A 16,580-nucleotide genomic window follows, 5' to 3' on the forward strand; every position below is an offset into this window, starting at 1 on the left:
ACATAGTTAAAATGCCCCACCCGACTCTCTTCAAGTTACACATTTTGGTGTCCCAACATGTACTTATGCTCGCTTGCATGTCTCTCAAAGACACTACTCTTTGGAAAGAATCCTAGAAAAATTTAATATTAATATTTAAGTTAACTAATTTTTTAATAATCATAATTTAAATCAATTCTCTTATAAATAGAGAGGGAAGAAGTATTTATTTATTTCATACTCAATACACCCTTGAATTTGAAAATACCATTACCTACTCACGCCTGTTTTTCGTCCATCGTAAACCATTCTTCAACTAGATTCACGATCATCCAATCTAACGATCCGTATCTATAGTAGTAATAGTAATGGGAATACTTATTACGACAGCGTGACTCGTGACCAAATTTTTTCTTTTCATATCATTTCCTCACCGGCAACGCAAAACAAGGCCCACCCCTCTCTCTCTTCATTCTAACTTCTTTAATTCCTTTCCATGACTCGCCTCAGGCGACTCGGAGCCGCCGTCGGAGCGGCCATGGCCACTGCATACGGCGGCGCCATCCTCGTCTCCACTCCGGTCTCTGCCAGCGACCACAGCGTCGGAGGGTCGCACCTCGCCGCCGTTCGGGAGAAGATCCACGACCCCTTCGCCGTCGTGCCGGCGAGAGAGGTCCAGCGGTCGGCGCTGACCGGCGCCAGCGCCGCGAACCCTCTAGACATGCTCGTCATCGGCGGCGGCGCCACCGGCTCCGGCGTGGCGCTCGATGCTGTCACCCGAGGGCTCCGTGTCGGTCTCGTCGAGAGGGAGGATTTCTCCTCCGGAACTTCCTCTCGCTCCACCAAGCTCATTCATGGAGGTACAAGCGTGGGTGCTCTCTCAGGAATCAAAATAAATCCTCATTGATTTTTCCTTTATTTTTATCCTCTTAGTAACTTTAATTTCCCTTAAATTATGAACTGTTTAAATTTCATTTTTAATGGTTAACGATTACATAAATTATGTATTTATTTTTATCTTTAATAAAGGATTAAAAATATACTGTATCTCTTGAATATAATACTAAGGGTCCTACTGGTTAAAGAATCAATAAATAGAAAGGTTTTATGGAAGGGTTGCATTAGTAATCATAAGTAGTGTACTATTACATTTTCTAATAAGAAAACTTTCTATAGGTTGAGGTTCATTAATCATTGTCCTTAGTATTTTCCTATAAGAAAAGAGTAAGTAGTCTTTGTACTGAAAGAGTTTTTCTACTTTAAAAGAATTCTTATTCTTTGATCCAATCGCAAATTGCCACTATAACTAACTTGAAAATCATAGTAATGATGATTTCTTAAATATGTTTTATTACTGGAAATATGATTGGACAACGGGGGCTTTGGAGAAAAATGTTTCATTCCAATGATGACAATTTCTGCCAACGCATGTTTAGTGGAAGTTATATGAATAGGTTGGAATGATACTTCCAAATCTTTGAAGTTGCAGAAGAGAGGCTACAAGTGGTGTTGGTGGTGGCACTGGAAGGCAGATCTTCTAGTTGGTTCCTGTAGTGGTGGTTGGTTTGTCTTATCCATCTCGGGGATTTTCAAACCTGTAGTACACGCAAGGTTCAACCATCAATTATGGAGAATCCCTATGAGTTGCGGTTAAAACAAATATCAATTGAAGAAGAATTTTAGGAGAAATTTGAGTTGTCATATGCTGGTCCCCTGAGGTGCACTAGCCTAGCATACCTCAGATAGTTTCTTGAAATTGGCTGATGGATGAAGTTAGGGCAGACTTGAACTTGTACTCGCTAAAATCTTTACTGGAGAGGATGGATCATGCGTAGAAATCGATAAGAAAAACTGGATATTAAACATAGAAAGGGGATAATTGGACAGTTGGAATATATAGTTGGTTAGATGATTAGTTAGAGAGGGGGAGAAGACAGTATAAATTATAGGAGGAGAATAAGGGTGAGTTTTAGACTTGGAGTGGAAATTATGAGGGAAAGCCCAGGTTTCTCGAGTTATTGGAGTGCAAGATTAAAAGAGGAGGGATGTAAAAGTGAGTGATGTATCAATTTAGAAATGACTGTTTTTCTTGGCACTTTAGATATTCACTGGCCATGAATTTCAGTCACTCTATAGGGAGATACTGTTGTCATTTTATGTCTTGCACACTTGTTTTTGTTTGTTTTATAAGTTGTAAGTACTTGTTGATCTAACATCTTAGCATTCGTGTAAACTCTTAGGTGTTCGTTACCTGGAGAAAGCTGTCTTTAAACTTGACTATGGCCAACTGAAGTTAGTATTCCATGCACTTGAGGAGCGCAAACAGCTTATTGACAATGCACCACACCTATGCCATGCTTTGCCTTGCATGACACCTTGTTTTGACTGGTTTGAAGTAGTGTACTACTGGATGGGCTTGAAAATGTACGATTTGGTCGCAGGAGCACGACTCTTGCACTTATCGAGATATTATTCTGCAAAAGAGTCTGTTGAGCTTTTTCCCACTCTGGCAAAGGAGGGAAAAGGTAGAAGCCTGAGGGGCACAGTTGTGTATTATGATGGGCAGATGAATGATTCACGACTTAATGTTGGATTGGCTTGCACAGCGGCATTAGCTGGTGCAGCAGTGCTGAACCACGCTGAAGTTGTATCCTTACTGAAGGATGAAGCCAGTGAACGCATAATTGGTGCACGAATTAGGGACAATTTAACTGGTAATACTTTCTTTTATTTCTATCTGTTACTATAGACATCCATTTGCATTTTTTACTATTTTTGATTATCGGAAATGGTTAGTTAGGTATGATATAGGATATTATATCTCTAATAAAATAAGGGATCTAGGACATTGTAAAGACAAATACACAATGTGAAGAATTATTTGTTGGAAGTCAATCCTTTATTCTTCTGCTGTTAATTTGTGACTTTAGTAAAAAAAAATGAAGGACAGTTTAGCAATATAACACTTGTCCCGTGTTTGATTTTAAAAATGATCATAGGAAAACACAAAAGAAAGGATGAAGTATGGAACAAAATCTAACATTTTTGTTATGTACCAAAATATGGGGAACTTTTTGTCCTGCACAATGTTATGAAAATGTCAAAATTACCTTACTTTTTCCCTCCATCTTATAAGCCTACTCTTTCACTCCCACACCAAAACACTAATAATGGTACTATCACACGTCTTTCTCTTTCATTTCATTCGAAAAACAGAAAAACCATTAAAGCATTAAAAACTTTTCAACCAGCTCAGTACATAACATATCCATGTTCCATGCTATAATAATTGTATATTTCCATTGTTCAAAAAATTCAGTGTTTATAAGGTTTTTTTTACTGTGTGCCCATGGGTTGGGCACATTATAAAGAGTTAAAAATAGAAAGATTTTATTGAAAAAAAAGTGTTAATTATATTGTATAAAAAACACAAAAATTCATTCTATACTTAAGTAATTTAGAACATTTAATATGATGTATTAAATGTATTCACACTATGTGTCCATGGGCAATAGTCAACCTCAACCCCTATAAAAAATTAAAATGATGTATTTAATTAGAATGTAAAAATAATTGAATGATAAATACTAGAATAATTTAAAATATCCAAATGTTCTCTATGTCTTGTCATAATGTAATAAAATAAACATTGTACAACACAAAGGGTATTATAGTAATATTCACATTGTTCTTTCTGGTACTTAGAGCATCTCCAATGGTGCATAATTGTACAACTCACTAAAGTTGCATAATTGTATTGTTCATAATTTTTGTGTAGGTCTTATCTTGACACATCATTTTTTTTTGTAATTTTATACAACTTAAGCAATTATCCTTTCCAATGGTGCAACTCTAAGTAGTTCACCAAATAGGTCCCACCGTTCATCCTTCCTCACCAAATGGACCCCAATAAGTAACATTGCTTATTTGTTAGAGTAGGTTAAGCAATTTGCATTTGAGATGCTCTTATGCATATTATATGAAATGAAACAACACAGTGCAAAATTTCTTGTGTGGTGCATCAACCACCAAACAATAGATAATAAAAACTTGTGTTGTGACTCAGTTACTTATTCTGTGCTGTTCTGCTCGTACTCTCCCTCCATGTGCATCAAATGCATCTTAAGCTTAAAAATTATTTTCTTTTAACAGTTCAATAGTTCACTATATCTATTCATTATTTTGCATGTTGCAGGAAAAGAGTTTGATACGTATGCAAAAGTAATTGTGAATGCGGCTGGGCCATTTTGTGATTCAGTAAGAAAAATGGCTGACAAAAGTGCACGAGACATGATTTCTCCTAGCAGTGGTGTACATATTATACTCCCTGATTATTATTCTCCAGAGGGAATGGGCTTAATTGTTCCCAAAACTAAGGATGGACGTGTTGTTTTCATGCTACCATGGTTGGGACGAACGGTTGCTGGAACTACAGATTCCAACACTAGCATTACCTTTCTTCCAGAACCACATGAAGATGAAATACAATTTATATTGGATGCCATCTCTGATTACCTTAATGTTAAAGTATGATATTCTTGCCAACACAGGCAATTTTTAAGCACAATAGTTTTCCTTTTCTTTCTGACTTTAAATGCAGAAATTAAATGATCCCATGCTTATTACATGCTTGTAAATATTTTAGGTAATCCTATGGAAAAGGAAAAAAAAAAGTAAATTGCTTCATATATCTGTTAGCTCCTTTGCTATAGAATTCAATCTTTTTATTTGTAGGATTTCCTCTTCATTTTAATTAACTGGCCTTTCCTCCAAAATCTCCAATTAAACCCAAGGAAAATGTTTTGAGTGAGCTGTCACTCAATCATGTCCTTTTACTATTATACCTCTCTATTTTAACTTTAACTAATGCTTTGAAAATTTAGGTCCGCCGCACTGATGTTCTTTCTGCCTGGAGTGGCATTCGCCCATTAGCGATGGACCCAACAGCTAAAAATACCGAGAGTATCTCCAGGGATCATGTTGTCTTTGAGGATCACCCTGGTTTGGTCACCATTACTGGTGGCAAGTGGACTACCTATCGAAGGTAATTATTCAATGGATCAAACTGAAAGTTGTTGAAATTTGCTTAGATGTTGTTTCTCCAGTTAGACATTATATGAATCATGTTAACCATTTGGTTAGTTCATTTAACTTGTATTTTACTTTTTTGTCCAATTTCTGCTCCATTCATTGTTCCCTTCCAGTATTGAATACTCCTATTGCACATTAATCTTATTCTGATTCCAATGTCTTTCAGCATGGCAGAAGATGCTGTCAATTCAGCTATAAAGTCTGGGAAGTTGACCCCCGCCAATGGATGTATCACCAACAATATCAGGATTGTTGGTGGTGAAGGGTGGGATCCTGTTTCCTTTACCATTCTTTCTCAACAGTATATGCGCATGAAAGTCACATATAGGGGTAAAGTTGTTCCTGGTGTGATGGACACTGCTTCAGCAAAGCACTTGTCTCATGCATATGGAACATTGGCTGAACGTGTTGCTGCCATTGCTCAGGTTAGCTTGTATATTTTTCATACTGTATATAGCAGTATATTCACTGGAACTTTTGAAAATGTCTTGTTGATTGATAAATTTTATTGAAAATTGGGTTTTTGATGGAGCCTAGTGGCATCAATTGATCCATGTGACTGACTGACCTATGGCTTCATTGTTTGTTGTAAACCATGAAGGAAATGAATATCAAATATTGGTGATGAATCTTAGAGATATAAAAATTATTCCTTGGCCCCTCTACCTATTGGCTTAAGCTTTTAGGACAGTTGACTCTTAACATAATATGGAAGTCTCTATGTCTGTGTGGTCAAGATTAGGATCTTTGCTGTTCCCATTTTTTGTAATTTAATTGAACTTTGGATTAAGTGGATTTGAGCATTGTCCATGGAGAATCCATTGGCTTGACTTATAAGGCATGTTTACCAATTTGGCCATGCTTTGAGCACAATGGTAGATACCCATTAGTTAGCTATTTGAATAATTAGTTAGTTGGGGGCTGGGGTAATTAGATAAATAAGGCATGTTTCCAATGGGTTGAGGGGGAGGAGATTTTATCTTGTGATTTGTCTTTTGAGAGGAAATTTAGATTGGTGAGGGAGAGTCCAAGCCTCTCGAAACTCCTAGGAATCATTTGTACTTTTTCTGTTAATGGAAATTTTCTTTCTATAATTCTGGTCCAGTTTGCATCACACATCAGGGTCTTGCATGCAAGGTTGTGAAACTCGAGAGTTTACATACACAAATACACTTGTGGATGGTTTGTAAACTTGTAGATTGTAAGAGTTTGCTTAATACAAAAATAATACCAAGAAATCCTAATGATAGTATCCAAACTAAATATAATACCATAAAATTATAAATATTCAACATTACAACTTCATAATAATGCAAACCAATGTAATAAAGTATGACAGAATAAGTGAAAATCTTACATAAATGACCAAATCAAAAGTTTGAAAGGTGAAAACTAATTGGTTCAAAAAAGTTCTTATAATTCTTGGCTTAGAACCTAACTCAACCCCACAAAATCGGCTTGTACGATAAGGATTGCCCAGTCATATAAGCACTACAATGGTCATATCTTTAGTCGATATGGGATCTCAACGCCATTTCATGCCTAGGACTGGACAGCTCAAGCATGGACAAATGTAGGGGACCCAATAACAACACCCCTTTATGCTTAGGAATAGACATCTTGAGTGTAAACAAATATGGGTGACCCAACAACATATCTAGGATAGGCTTCTCATATATCTTAGAATTTGAAAGGTGAGGATTGCTGTAGTCTTATAAGGATTATATTGACCATATGCCTAGTCAATGTGGGATCTTAACACCCTCATTGGAAATCTGAAACATGGACAAATAGGGGCAGCCCAGTAACAACACCCCTTCATGCCTAAAAATAGACATTTAAAGCATAGACGAATACGGGTAACCAAATAATGGATATAGGATAGACTCTGATTTTATTTTAAAATTTGGTTTTAAGGCTGAATTCAACCCCAACAAAACTGGTTTGTAAGGTGAGGATTTTCGAAGCCTTACTATTCTAGTTTGAGGTTTATAAAGCCTTGAACTCTCCAACTACAATGACTAGCTTTTGTGATATGGTTTTTTCAAGTTTGTTATTAAAATTATTCTAAAAACTTAATATTCTGGGATAAGCTGAGGTATTAATTGCCTCTGCTGGATGAAATCTTGGTGTCTTGCCTACAGAATTGAAACATCAAACATGTGACATATCACAGCATGTTCATGTGTGGGAGACTGACTAATCTCTGAGGTAACAAAACATTTTATTAAACTTTGATGTATTTTGTCTAATATATGCAGTCTTACAGATGTGACTTGACACTAGGAACTGGTCATATTTGAGATGTATTAAACATAGTTAGGACATGATGATGATAAATAGGGTTACTTACTCAATATTTCACTGTTTACATAATTTCAGCATGCCACTGGGCTTCTTAACCATGAAATGGTTTCTGGTTGATGTTATTTGTAAAAATAACCAGAAATAGGCTTCAACTTTGTTGTTTGACCTTGCTGGTTGTAAAAGATAAAAAAATCCATTACAAGGTAATTTGTTTCAATGCTTCCATCTTTTATTCTATTGACAAATCAAAATCCAACAGATGTGAATTTTAGATTTTACTAAATGGTGATAATTTTTCTATCTGAACACTGTGCTTTTGCAATTTATACAAGTTTTAGTCAGTTTCATGGTTTCATCAATGCCAAGGTTTATATTATATATTTTGTATGCAGAATGAAAATTTGGGCAAGCGACTTGCCCATGGTTACCCTTTTTTGGAGGCTGAGGTGGCCTACTGTGCCCGTCATGAATATTGTGAATCTGCGATTGACTTCATTGCTAGGAGATCTCGTCTTGCTTTCCTGGACACGGATGCAGCAGGACGGGCATTACCTCGTGTGATTCAAATATTGGCAGCTGAGCACAAATGGGACAAGTCAAGGCAGAAGGAAGAGATGTTTAAAGCTAAAGAATTTTTGGAGACTTTTAAATCCTCCAGAAATGCTCAATTCTATGATGGGAAGCACAATTAGTAAGTACTGCTATTCATCTATGATCTACCCATGAATTACATATAGAAACTGGGCTTAATTAACATTTTATCTCTCAGAATATACACCTCTCTTGGTTTTTGTCCCTAGAAAAAATAGTCGTTGGTTTTGATCTTTGTTAAGTTTTTTTTTTTTTTTTCAGTTTTAGTCCTTAAATGTTACTGTTTTATCCCTATAAATTTGTAAACTTATATTTATCCCTCTTATAATGAATTTTCTTTTTTTAGTTTGTTATTTAGGAAACATCAGTTTTCTAATATCTGTTAGCCACATTATCACTGAATAAGAATAGAGACTAAAATAGAAAAAAAGGGACCAAATACAACAAAATATTTTGTATGAACTAAAGCCGAATGAGGTGTATATTATGTGTTATTTTTAAGTTCAGTTCAAAAGGGATGAATAATTTTAATTACATAATTATTTTCAGGCTCTGGATTTGACCAAGAAGGGAGTGACCTTCCAAACATGGTATTATTGCCTATAGTTTCCGTGGGTCAATAAAGGATTGCTGCTACGGTCAGTAGCATAATACATCTCAGAAGTCAATTATTTAGTGAATTTGTCAAAGCTGCCTGGCAAAATGCTTTCAAATTAGTGTTTTCTCCCAGTTCTGTGCCACGTTTTTTTGGAGCGATGTGAGTCACATTCGTGGGTTGTGGCTGTTGTTGGTATGGAAGATATTAATAAAAAAGAAGTGTATGGTGAAAAGGTAAAGAAAGAGAATGTGACAGAGGACCTCTTGTGAAGAGATCCTTTTTTTTTTTCTCTTTCAAACAAGTCCTTCGGAAAAATATTGTCCATTTATTGGTTTAGACTTTTCATTGTTGTAAATATTTGGTGGGACATTCTGAAATTAACTTGAAATATAAATAGATATAAATTAAAATTATACTAGGAACAAAGCCATAGAATTGTCTTAAAAATCAAGATATTTAAAATCTGTTATTATTATTAGAAAATATATTTTTACTATTTTTGAGTTACGTGCATATATTTGATGAGGTGAGTCATAATTTCAGACCTATCAAGTGTATATGTATTATGATACTATTTTGAACAAATCCTCTTTTACCGGTTGAAATTGATTAAAAATAACAAAATTTTGTGGAATAGAGATCCTCTAAAGTAAAATGGTGCGCACTATGCAGTAAAGTAACTAAGTTATTGGTCAATACAACACCTAAAATGTAGACTACTTCAAACCAGATTCATTCTTTATAGTACTCATATTTCTCTTTTTTTTTTTTTGAATATGTACTGTTGACTTTTTAGCTCTTGTTTTTTTTTTTTTTTTAATTAAACACCATCTTCAGTGAAGTATGATCGAAAAGTTAACGAATAGTTTTTTTCAACTTAAATTATTCAATTGAAGGTCCTATTTGTTAAATGATATAATAAGTTTTGAGGATCTCCTCTCAGTGCCGTGTCCCATATTATTATATTTGATTATTCTTTCTTGTAATCTTGGCGTTTTCAATAAATTTTAATCGATTGAAGAGTTTGTGTTTAAAATAATGTGTTGAAGAGTTGTTCTTAAGACTTACATTATTTATTGAAGTTTATTGGAAATTCGAACTTATGAGGAAATTTGTTAAATGGAAAGTGAACCTTATAGTTATGTTAGTCTTATTAAAATTCAGTTAATAATTAAGACTATATTAAAAAGAATTTATTTAAAAGTATTAGGTGTTCTTTGATTTGAGTTTTTTTATTTTCATTTTTAATTATAAAATTGTCATTTTATTTTTAATCTTTTTGGTTTCTTTCATGTATGATTGTGTAAAAAGTAGAAGGAAAGAAAAATATGTATATAAAATAATATAAATATCTTAAATAAAACATGAAATGTAATATAACTTAAATTTTAAAGTTTTTTTTTTTCACTTTAGTTTTTTTTCTTATATGTGAAAATCAAAGACAATGTTAGAAGATCCATAGTGTTAGGAGATCTATAACAGCTCATATTCTTATTCAACCAACCGAGTTAAACTTGTTGACATTTTCATTTTAGTTTAAAAGTAACTTTTATATATATATATATATATATATATATATATATATATATATATATATATATATATATATATATATATATATATATATATAAAGTTGGGCCTAAGTCATTATGAAAATATATTTGACTTTGTATAATAAAAGACATTCCCTTTTTTATCTACTTTTGGAGAGAAGATAAAAATGACATGAGACCTATGTGCAAAAGTTCTTCCTTTTTTTGTCTCCTTCAACCAAAGGGAAGATTAAAAATTTGAAATTTTCTTGTTTCTTTAATTAATTCTCTCACTTTTTTGCATCTCAAATGAAGCCTAAAAATAATATCAATAAAGATAATAAACACTAACACATATGAATTATTTATTTTAATGATCTGGATATGATAATTGGAATTTAAAATATTAAGAGCGTAACTGCCAGTGAAGACATATAGATAATGTAAATATTAAATTTTATGTGGATCAATGTTAGTTGACACAAGTGATAATGACTTGAATTTCTTAATCAGGTGGTTAAAGGTTTAAATTCTAGTTTCAGGAATGAAATAAACAATGTTGAGAGGAAAGTATCCACTTAGTGTGCCTCAAGGTCTATGATAAAAATTAATCACTTCTTTCGATAGTGAATATTTCAATGTATAAAATATATATAGCAATATAAAAAAAATTTGTAACCATATGCTATGTTTTATTAAGTTATTTATTACTAATATTTAGTTTATCATGATCATCATTATCATTATTATTACTAGGTTTTGACCCATATGTTGCATGGGATTAACAATTTTAGATTTTTTAATTGAATTTTGTATTGTATATATAATATAATGTGTTATACTTTTATAAATAATTTATATACTAATGACATCACGTAAAATGTTAATCTCCTTGAATTAAGTAAAAAAATATAAACTTTTATAGATAAAAAAATTGATCCCTATGTTCTAATTAATATATATATATATATATATATATATATATATATATATATATATATATATATATATATATATATTATTTTCATATGTTAAGATATATCAATGTATAAAAAAAAAAATATTTTTCATGTAGAAGAAAATCATGAATAATTTATTTAAGTAAGAAGATAATAAAGAAAACAAATGAATAGTTGTTTACTTAAGAATCAATTTTAGATACTAATTTTATGTGAAGAAAATGCTAGTGATTATGTTGATATTTGAATTCTATGTAATTAAATATTAAATATATATTAATTATGTGAAAGAAATATTAACTTTGTTTGGAAAAAAAATCACTAAAAAAGTTTATTCATGTGAATTCAATACAATTTTCCTACTTGTTTTTAGGAAAAATATTCATTCTGGTGTGTTATATTTTATACCATAAGTTAAGTTTAGATTTTTCTTCATATTTTAATAAAAAATATTCATCTCCATTTTTTTTTTATTTTACTTTCTATGATCATAAAATAAAACAAATTAGTAAATTATTTTAATTAGGAAATAGAAAAAAATAAAAAAATACATTAAGATTTAATTATTATAATAAAAAATAGAATTTAAAAATAATAATTTAGATATTAATATTACGTCAGGTAAATTGTTTATTCTCATGAATTAAATATAAAATTTTCTACATGCTATTATAAATAAAAACATTTATCCCAATCTATTATAATTTATATATAATTTATTTTAATATATTGTCACATACATATCAATGTATAAAAAAATTAAAAATTATCCATCAAGAAGAAAATAATGAAAAATTTATTTTAAGTGGGAAGATAATAAACAAAAAAATGAATAACCATTTATGTAAAAACAAATTTTAGACACTAATATTTTGTGAAGAAAATAATAGTTATTATATTGATATTTTATTTTTAATATGTAATTAAATATGAATTAATTATGTAAAATAAATTTTAAATTTTTTATAAAAAGTTTATCATTGTGAAATTTGTTAGAGATAAGAAGAGCAACATGAAGACTAAGCTTTGGAGCTTGAAGAAGTTTTGTCTTTTTACATACCTAACTCTTTGAGTGATATTTGTATTGATTGTTGCATCTTTGTTTCCATCTTTCATATGTACATCATGCATCATCATGCAGAGGTAGGAAGATTGTTTTTAAGAAACTTCTTCAATGCATAAAACTCTCTGTTTTAATCGATTACAAGATTGTTCATAATCAATTACACAAGTGTTTGTAGTTTACAGGGAGATTCTAGTTCCGGTTTAATTGATTACCAATTAATTGGAATTGATTACATAGTTCAATTGAGATCATGTTTGATTTTTCATGAGCCTCTGCTTTAATAGATTACCAACTGATCGTAATTGATTACTTCGTTCTCAAAGGTGTTCCCAAAAGTGATCAAAAATACTTTAATTGATTACATCAAGAATATAATCGGTTACATTGTTCTTGAAAGTTTTTCAAATGTTGGGAAGAACACTTTTATCAATTGAAATGATAATATAATCGATTACTTCTTCGAAATAATCAATTATAGGTGGTTATAATTGTTCTCTCTATAAATAATCACCTTGTGTTCTCACTTTAGAGAAGAAAGAAGAGAGAAGAAAAAATGCTTAGAATAAGTGTGTAACTCACAACTTCTAGACTTCATTTTTCTAAAGCTCTCATGGTAAAAGTGAGTTGTGAATTACTTGTGATATCAAGAAGAGGCTCATTCACTCAAGCAAAGGTTCTTGCGTGTGATTGATCAGGTTGTGTCTCTCTTTGACTCATTTTTTCGTGTGTTTTACATGTTAGCATATACATGAATTTCATAAAGCATACTAGAATAGGTTTTTCTAGTTTGGGCTAAAGGGTAGGTTTCTCTTAGACTCTTATTCACAAAAGACCTTAGGGTTAGGTACCTTAGTCTCTTTTTTTTGGAGTAGGAACTGAGACTAATTGTGATTACTTGTAAGAATTCTATATGCATAGTAAAAATCTAATTTGGTTTGGATTAGATAATTGGAGTAGCTTTTCTAGAGATAGAGAGTGAACCAGTATAAAAATTGGTGTACATCTTCTCTTGATCTTATCTTTCTTTCTTATTGTATTCTTGATCAATTTGCTGAAGTTTAAAGAAAATATCTTTTGAATAAGAACTTTAACAAAAGGATTTTGTGTTAAGGGTGATTGATTAAACATTGGTTTTAACAAAAGTTTGTGATACGATCCTTGGAAAATAAATTTTTTCAAAACTCTATTTGTTTGTTTGATTTGATTTAGAACCAATTCACCTCCCTTTTTGGTTTGCGAGTTCCATCATCTTTTTCAATTGGTATCAGAGCTACATCTTGAAAGTTTCTCAAGATCACATTTTTTCTAAATGGGCTCTACACAAATCACTTTCAAAGAGGGTGCCTCTCTCAACCGACCTTTATTGTTTAAGGGAGAACATTTTTTGTTTTTGCAAAAAAGAACGTAAATCTTTATTTAGTCAATTGATCCCAGTGCATTGAATGCTATTGTTAAAGGACATTTTATACCAACTAAAGAAGTGAATGGTGAATTAGTGCCTAAAGAATGTGATGAGATGAAAGATGATGAGAAAAGAAAAGTGCAAGATGATAAAAAAGTTAAAAACATTTTAACTTCTAGTTTATCTTTTGATGAATTTTTTCATATTGCAAGGTGCAAGAGTGCAAAGGAAATATGGAAAATGCTTGAAGTCACTCATGAAGGCACTGCAGATGTAAGAAGAGCAAGAAAACACACTCTTGTATCTGAATATGAAACTTTTTGAATGAAGAATGGAGAAACCATTTCAGAACTTCAAACAAGATTCACCCATATTGTGAATCACCTTCTTGGTCTTGGAAAAACGTTTGAAGATGATGAGCTGAACATCAAAATCCTCAACTGTCTTACAAGAGCTTGGGAACCAAAGATCACATCGATAAAGGAATCCAAGGACTTAGCATCAATGTTGATGGAAGCTCTCTTCAGAAAATTGCTTGCATATGAACATGAGTTGATTCAACAATCTCATGCAGAAGAAACATAAAAGAAAAGAAAAGGAATTGCACTCAAAGTTAGTTCTTCAAAGGAAGATTACAAAGAAATCTCTAGTAATGACGAAGATGCAAAGAATTTAAGCTTGATGGTGAAGAAGTTTGGAAATTTTCTAAAGATCCAAAGACAAAAAATTCTCTAAACCTTCAAAAAAGATAGAAAGCAACAACAACACCTTCACGTGCTTCGAATGTGGGAAGCAAGGTCACATTAAATCCGAATGTCCTATATACCTTAGAAAACAATTTGTTGAAAAGAAAGGAAAGAAGGATAGAAAACAGAAAAAGGCCTAGATAGCTTGGGAAGACAATGCATCCACATCTTCTGATTCTTCTAGTGAATAAGAAGTTGCAAATGTGTGCTTGATGGCAAATTTAATGGATGACTCCATAACCATTGAAGAAACTGAGGTAAATTCTGAATTTGAAGAAGTTTTTGAAGCATTTAATGAAATGCATAAAGAAGCGCAAAGGCTTACTGTTTCAAACAATAAGCTGAGAAGCGATCTAAAATTGCATATCACTAAATTGGCTTCAACACAAAGTGAGCTGGATAAACTGAGACAAGAAAATGAAAAACTCATTTCAAGCTATAAAGCCATTGGTTGTGTTTGTGCTTCTACTTCTCTTAATATGGATGATTACAAAATCTTTTTAAATTGAGTTTGAAAAGTTCAAAAAGGATCACTATGAAGAACGTATGAATTTGAAAACTGAGCTTTCCTATCTTAAAGATCTGTTTAGAAAAATGAACAAAGGAAAAAGTGATCATAGTCACTTGCTCAGTGTGTAAAAGCATACTACCGATAAGATTGATTTGGGGTATAACAAGCAAACTACCTTTTCTAAGAAAACCAAGTTTTCTACCTCCAAAAAGGTGAACCCAAACAAAGTCTCCAAAAAGAAAAACATAGTGCATTCTAAGCCTAAAGCAAAGACTTGTCATTATTGCATGACAAGAGGACACATGTTATAAATGTTATGTTAGGAGATTTGACGTTCTTAGAGGTAAATGTGTTTGGATTCCTAAATATTTAATTGAGGAAATTAACCCCATTGGACCCAACCTTAATTGGGTACCACCTCTCTCTAATTGGTTTTGTCTTGTAGGTGTGCCTAAAAGCAACAGACTCACTATGGTACTTGGATAGTGGCTGCTCTAGGCACATGATGGGTGACAAGTCCAGACTTACTGACTTTGTGTCAAAGGAAGGAGGATATGTCACTTTTGGAGACAACAATAAGGGAAGAATTATGGGAGAAGGAAACATTGTAAATCAGCACAAGACTCAAATAAAAAATGTTCAATATGTTAATGGACTTAAGCATAATCTCTTAAGCATAAGTCAGCTATGTGACAAAGGCTTCAAAATTGAATTCTATAAGAATTGTTGTCTCATTTGTGAAGCAATATCTGGTGAGGTTGTTCACATAGGTACAAGAATAGGTAACATCTACATGTTGAATACTGAACATGCATCATTTGATGAACTTAGTTGCTTGGTAAGTAAGATTGATGATTCTTGGTTATGGCTTCGTAGGGCTGCACATATGAACATGCATAATCTTAATCATCTAGTTAAAAAGGACTTAGTGATTGGTATTCAAAAACTCAAGTTTGAGAAAAATAAATTGTGTGAACCATGTCAAAAAGGGAAACAAGTTAAAAAATATTTTCAAAGTAAAAATGTTGTTTCTTCTTCAAAACCCCTTGAACTACTTCATATAGATTTATTTGAACCTTCAAGAATTATGAGTTTAGGTGGCAACTACTATGGCTTAGAAATTGTAGATGATTATTCAAGGTTCACTTGGACTTTGTTTTTTAAAACCAAAAATGAAGCTTTTGATACTTTTCGCAAACTTGCCAAGGTTATTCAAAATGAGAAAGGTCTTAATATTGTTTCAATTAGAAGTGATCATAGAGGTGAATTTCAAAATGATTATTTTGAAAAGTTTTGTGAAGAAAATGGAATTCAGCACAATTTTTCTACCCTAAGAACACCTCAACAAAATGGTGTTGTGCAAAGGAAAAATAGATCCCTTGAAGAAGGAGCTAGAACTCTTCTAAATGAAACAAAGCTACCAAAGTACGCTATGAGTACTATTTTCTATACTTTAAACAGGGTTCTTATAAGACCTATTCTAAAGAAAACTCCTTATGAGCTTTACAAAGGAAGAAAACCAAATATATCTCATTTAAGGGTTTTTGGATGTAAATGTTTTGTTTTAAACAATGGAAAAGAATATCTCAACAAATTTGATGCAAAAGACGATGAGGCTATTTTTCTTGGTTATTCATTGCAAAGCAAAGCATATAGATGTTTAATAGGAGAACTTTGTGTGTGGAAGAACCTATACATGTTGTGTGTGATGAAACTAACTCTATTGTTCAAGAAATTTCTTTGGAAGATGAAGATATAGGTTTTCAGGATAAGGATATTGCACTTGAAGATGAAACTA

At 32.1% G+C, this 16,580-nt stretch overlaps 1 protein-coding gene across 3 annotated transcripts; it reads left to right on the forward strand.

Moving 5' to 3' along the window:
* Window positions 1–302: 302 nt before the first annotated feature.
* LOC114391616 (glycerol-3-phosphate dehydrogenase SDP6, mitochondrial-like) lies at window positions 303–8,979 on the forward strand. 3 transcript variants are annotated; one of them, XR_003662167.1, is made up of 7 exons: window positions 303–839; window positions 2,220–2,693; window positions 4,175–4,506; window positions 4,863–5,023; window positions 5,237–5,495; window positions 7,453–7,580; window positions 7,770–7,902. XR_003662167.1 is itself a non-coding variant. In XM_028352600.1 (7 exons), coding segments are annotated over exons 1-7 (1,890 nt in total). In that variant the 5' UTR covers window positions 318–475; the 3' UTR covers window positions 8,519–8,979. The 3 variants fall into 3 exon arrangements, 2 of the variants coding, with proteins under 2 accessions (XP_028208409.1, XP_028208401.1); XM_028352600.1 differs by lacking the exon at window positions 7,453–7,580 and adding an exon at window positions 8,518–8,979 and having other exon boundaries at window positions 318–839; window positions 7,770–8,068; XM_028352608.1 differs by lacking the exon at window positions 7,453–7,580 and having other exon boundaries at window positions 310–839; window positions 7,770–8,069.
* Window positions 8,980–16,580: the final 7,601 nt, after the last annotated feature.

This window comes from Glycine soja, chromosome 2, assembly GCF_004193775.1.
Source record: "Glycine soja cultivar W05 chromosome 2, ASM419377v2, whole genome shotgun sequence".
Lineage (NCBI taxonomy): Eukaryota > Viridiplantae > Streptophyta > Magnoliopsida > Fabales > Fabaceae > Glycine > Glycine soja.

Excerpts from the sequence above, each read along its gene's own strand:
- LOC114391616 (XM_028352608.1), top strand. The coding sequence starts at position 476 with ATGACTCGCCTCAGGCGACTCGGAGCCGCCGTCGGAGCGGCCATGGCC. Across the intron at positions 2,694-4,174 it reads AATTAGGGACAATTTAACTG|GAAAAGAGTTTGATACGTAT; the intron begins GTAATACTTTCT and ends TGCATGTTGCAG. Across the intron at positions 5,024-5,236 it reads AAGTGGACTACCTATCGAAG|CATGGCAGAAGATGCTGTCA; the intron begins GTAATTATTCAA and ends AATGTCTTTCAG.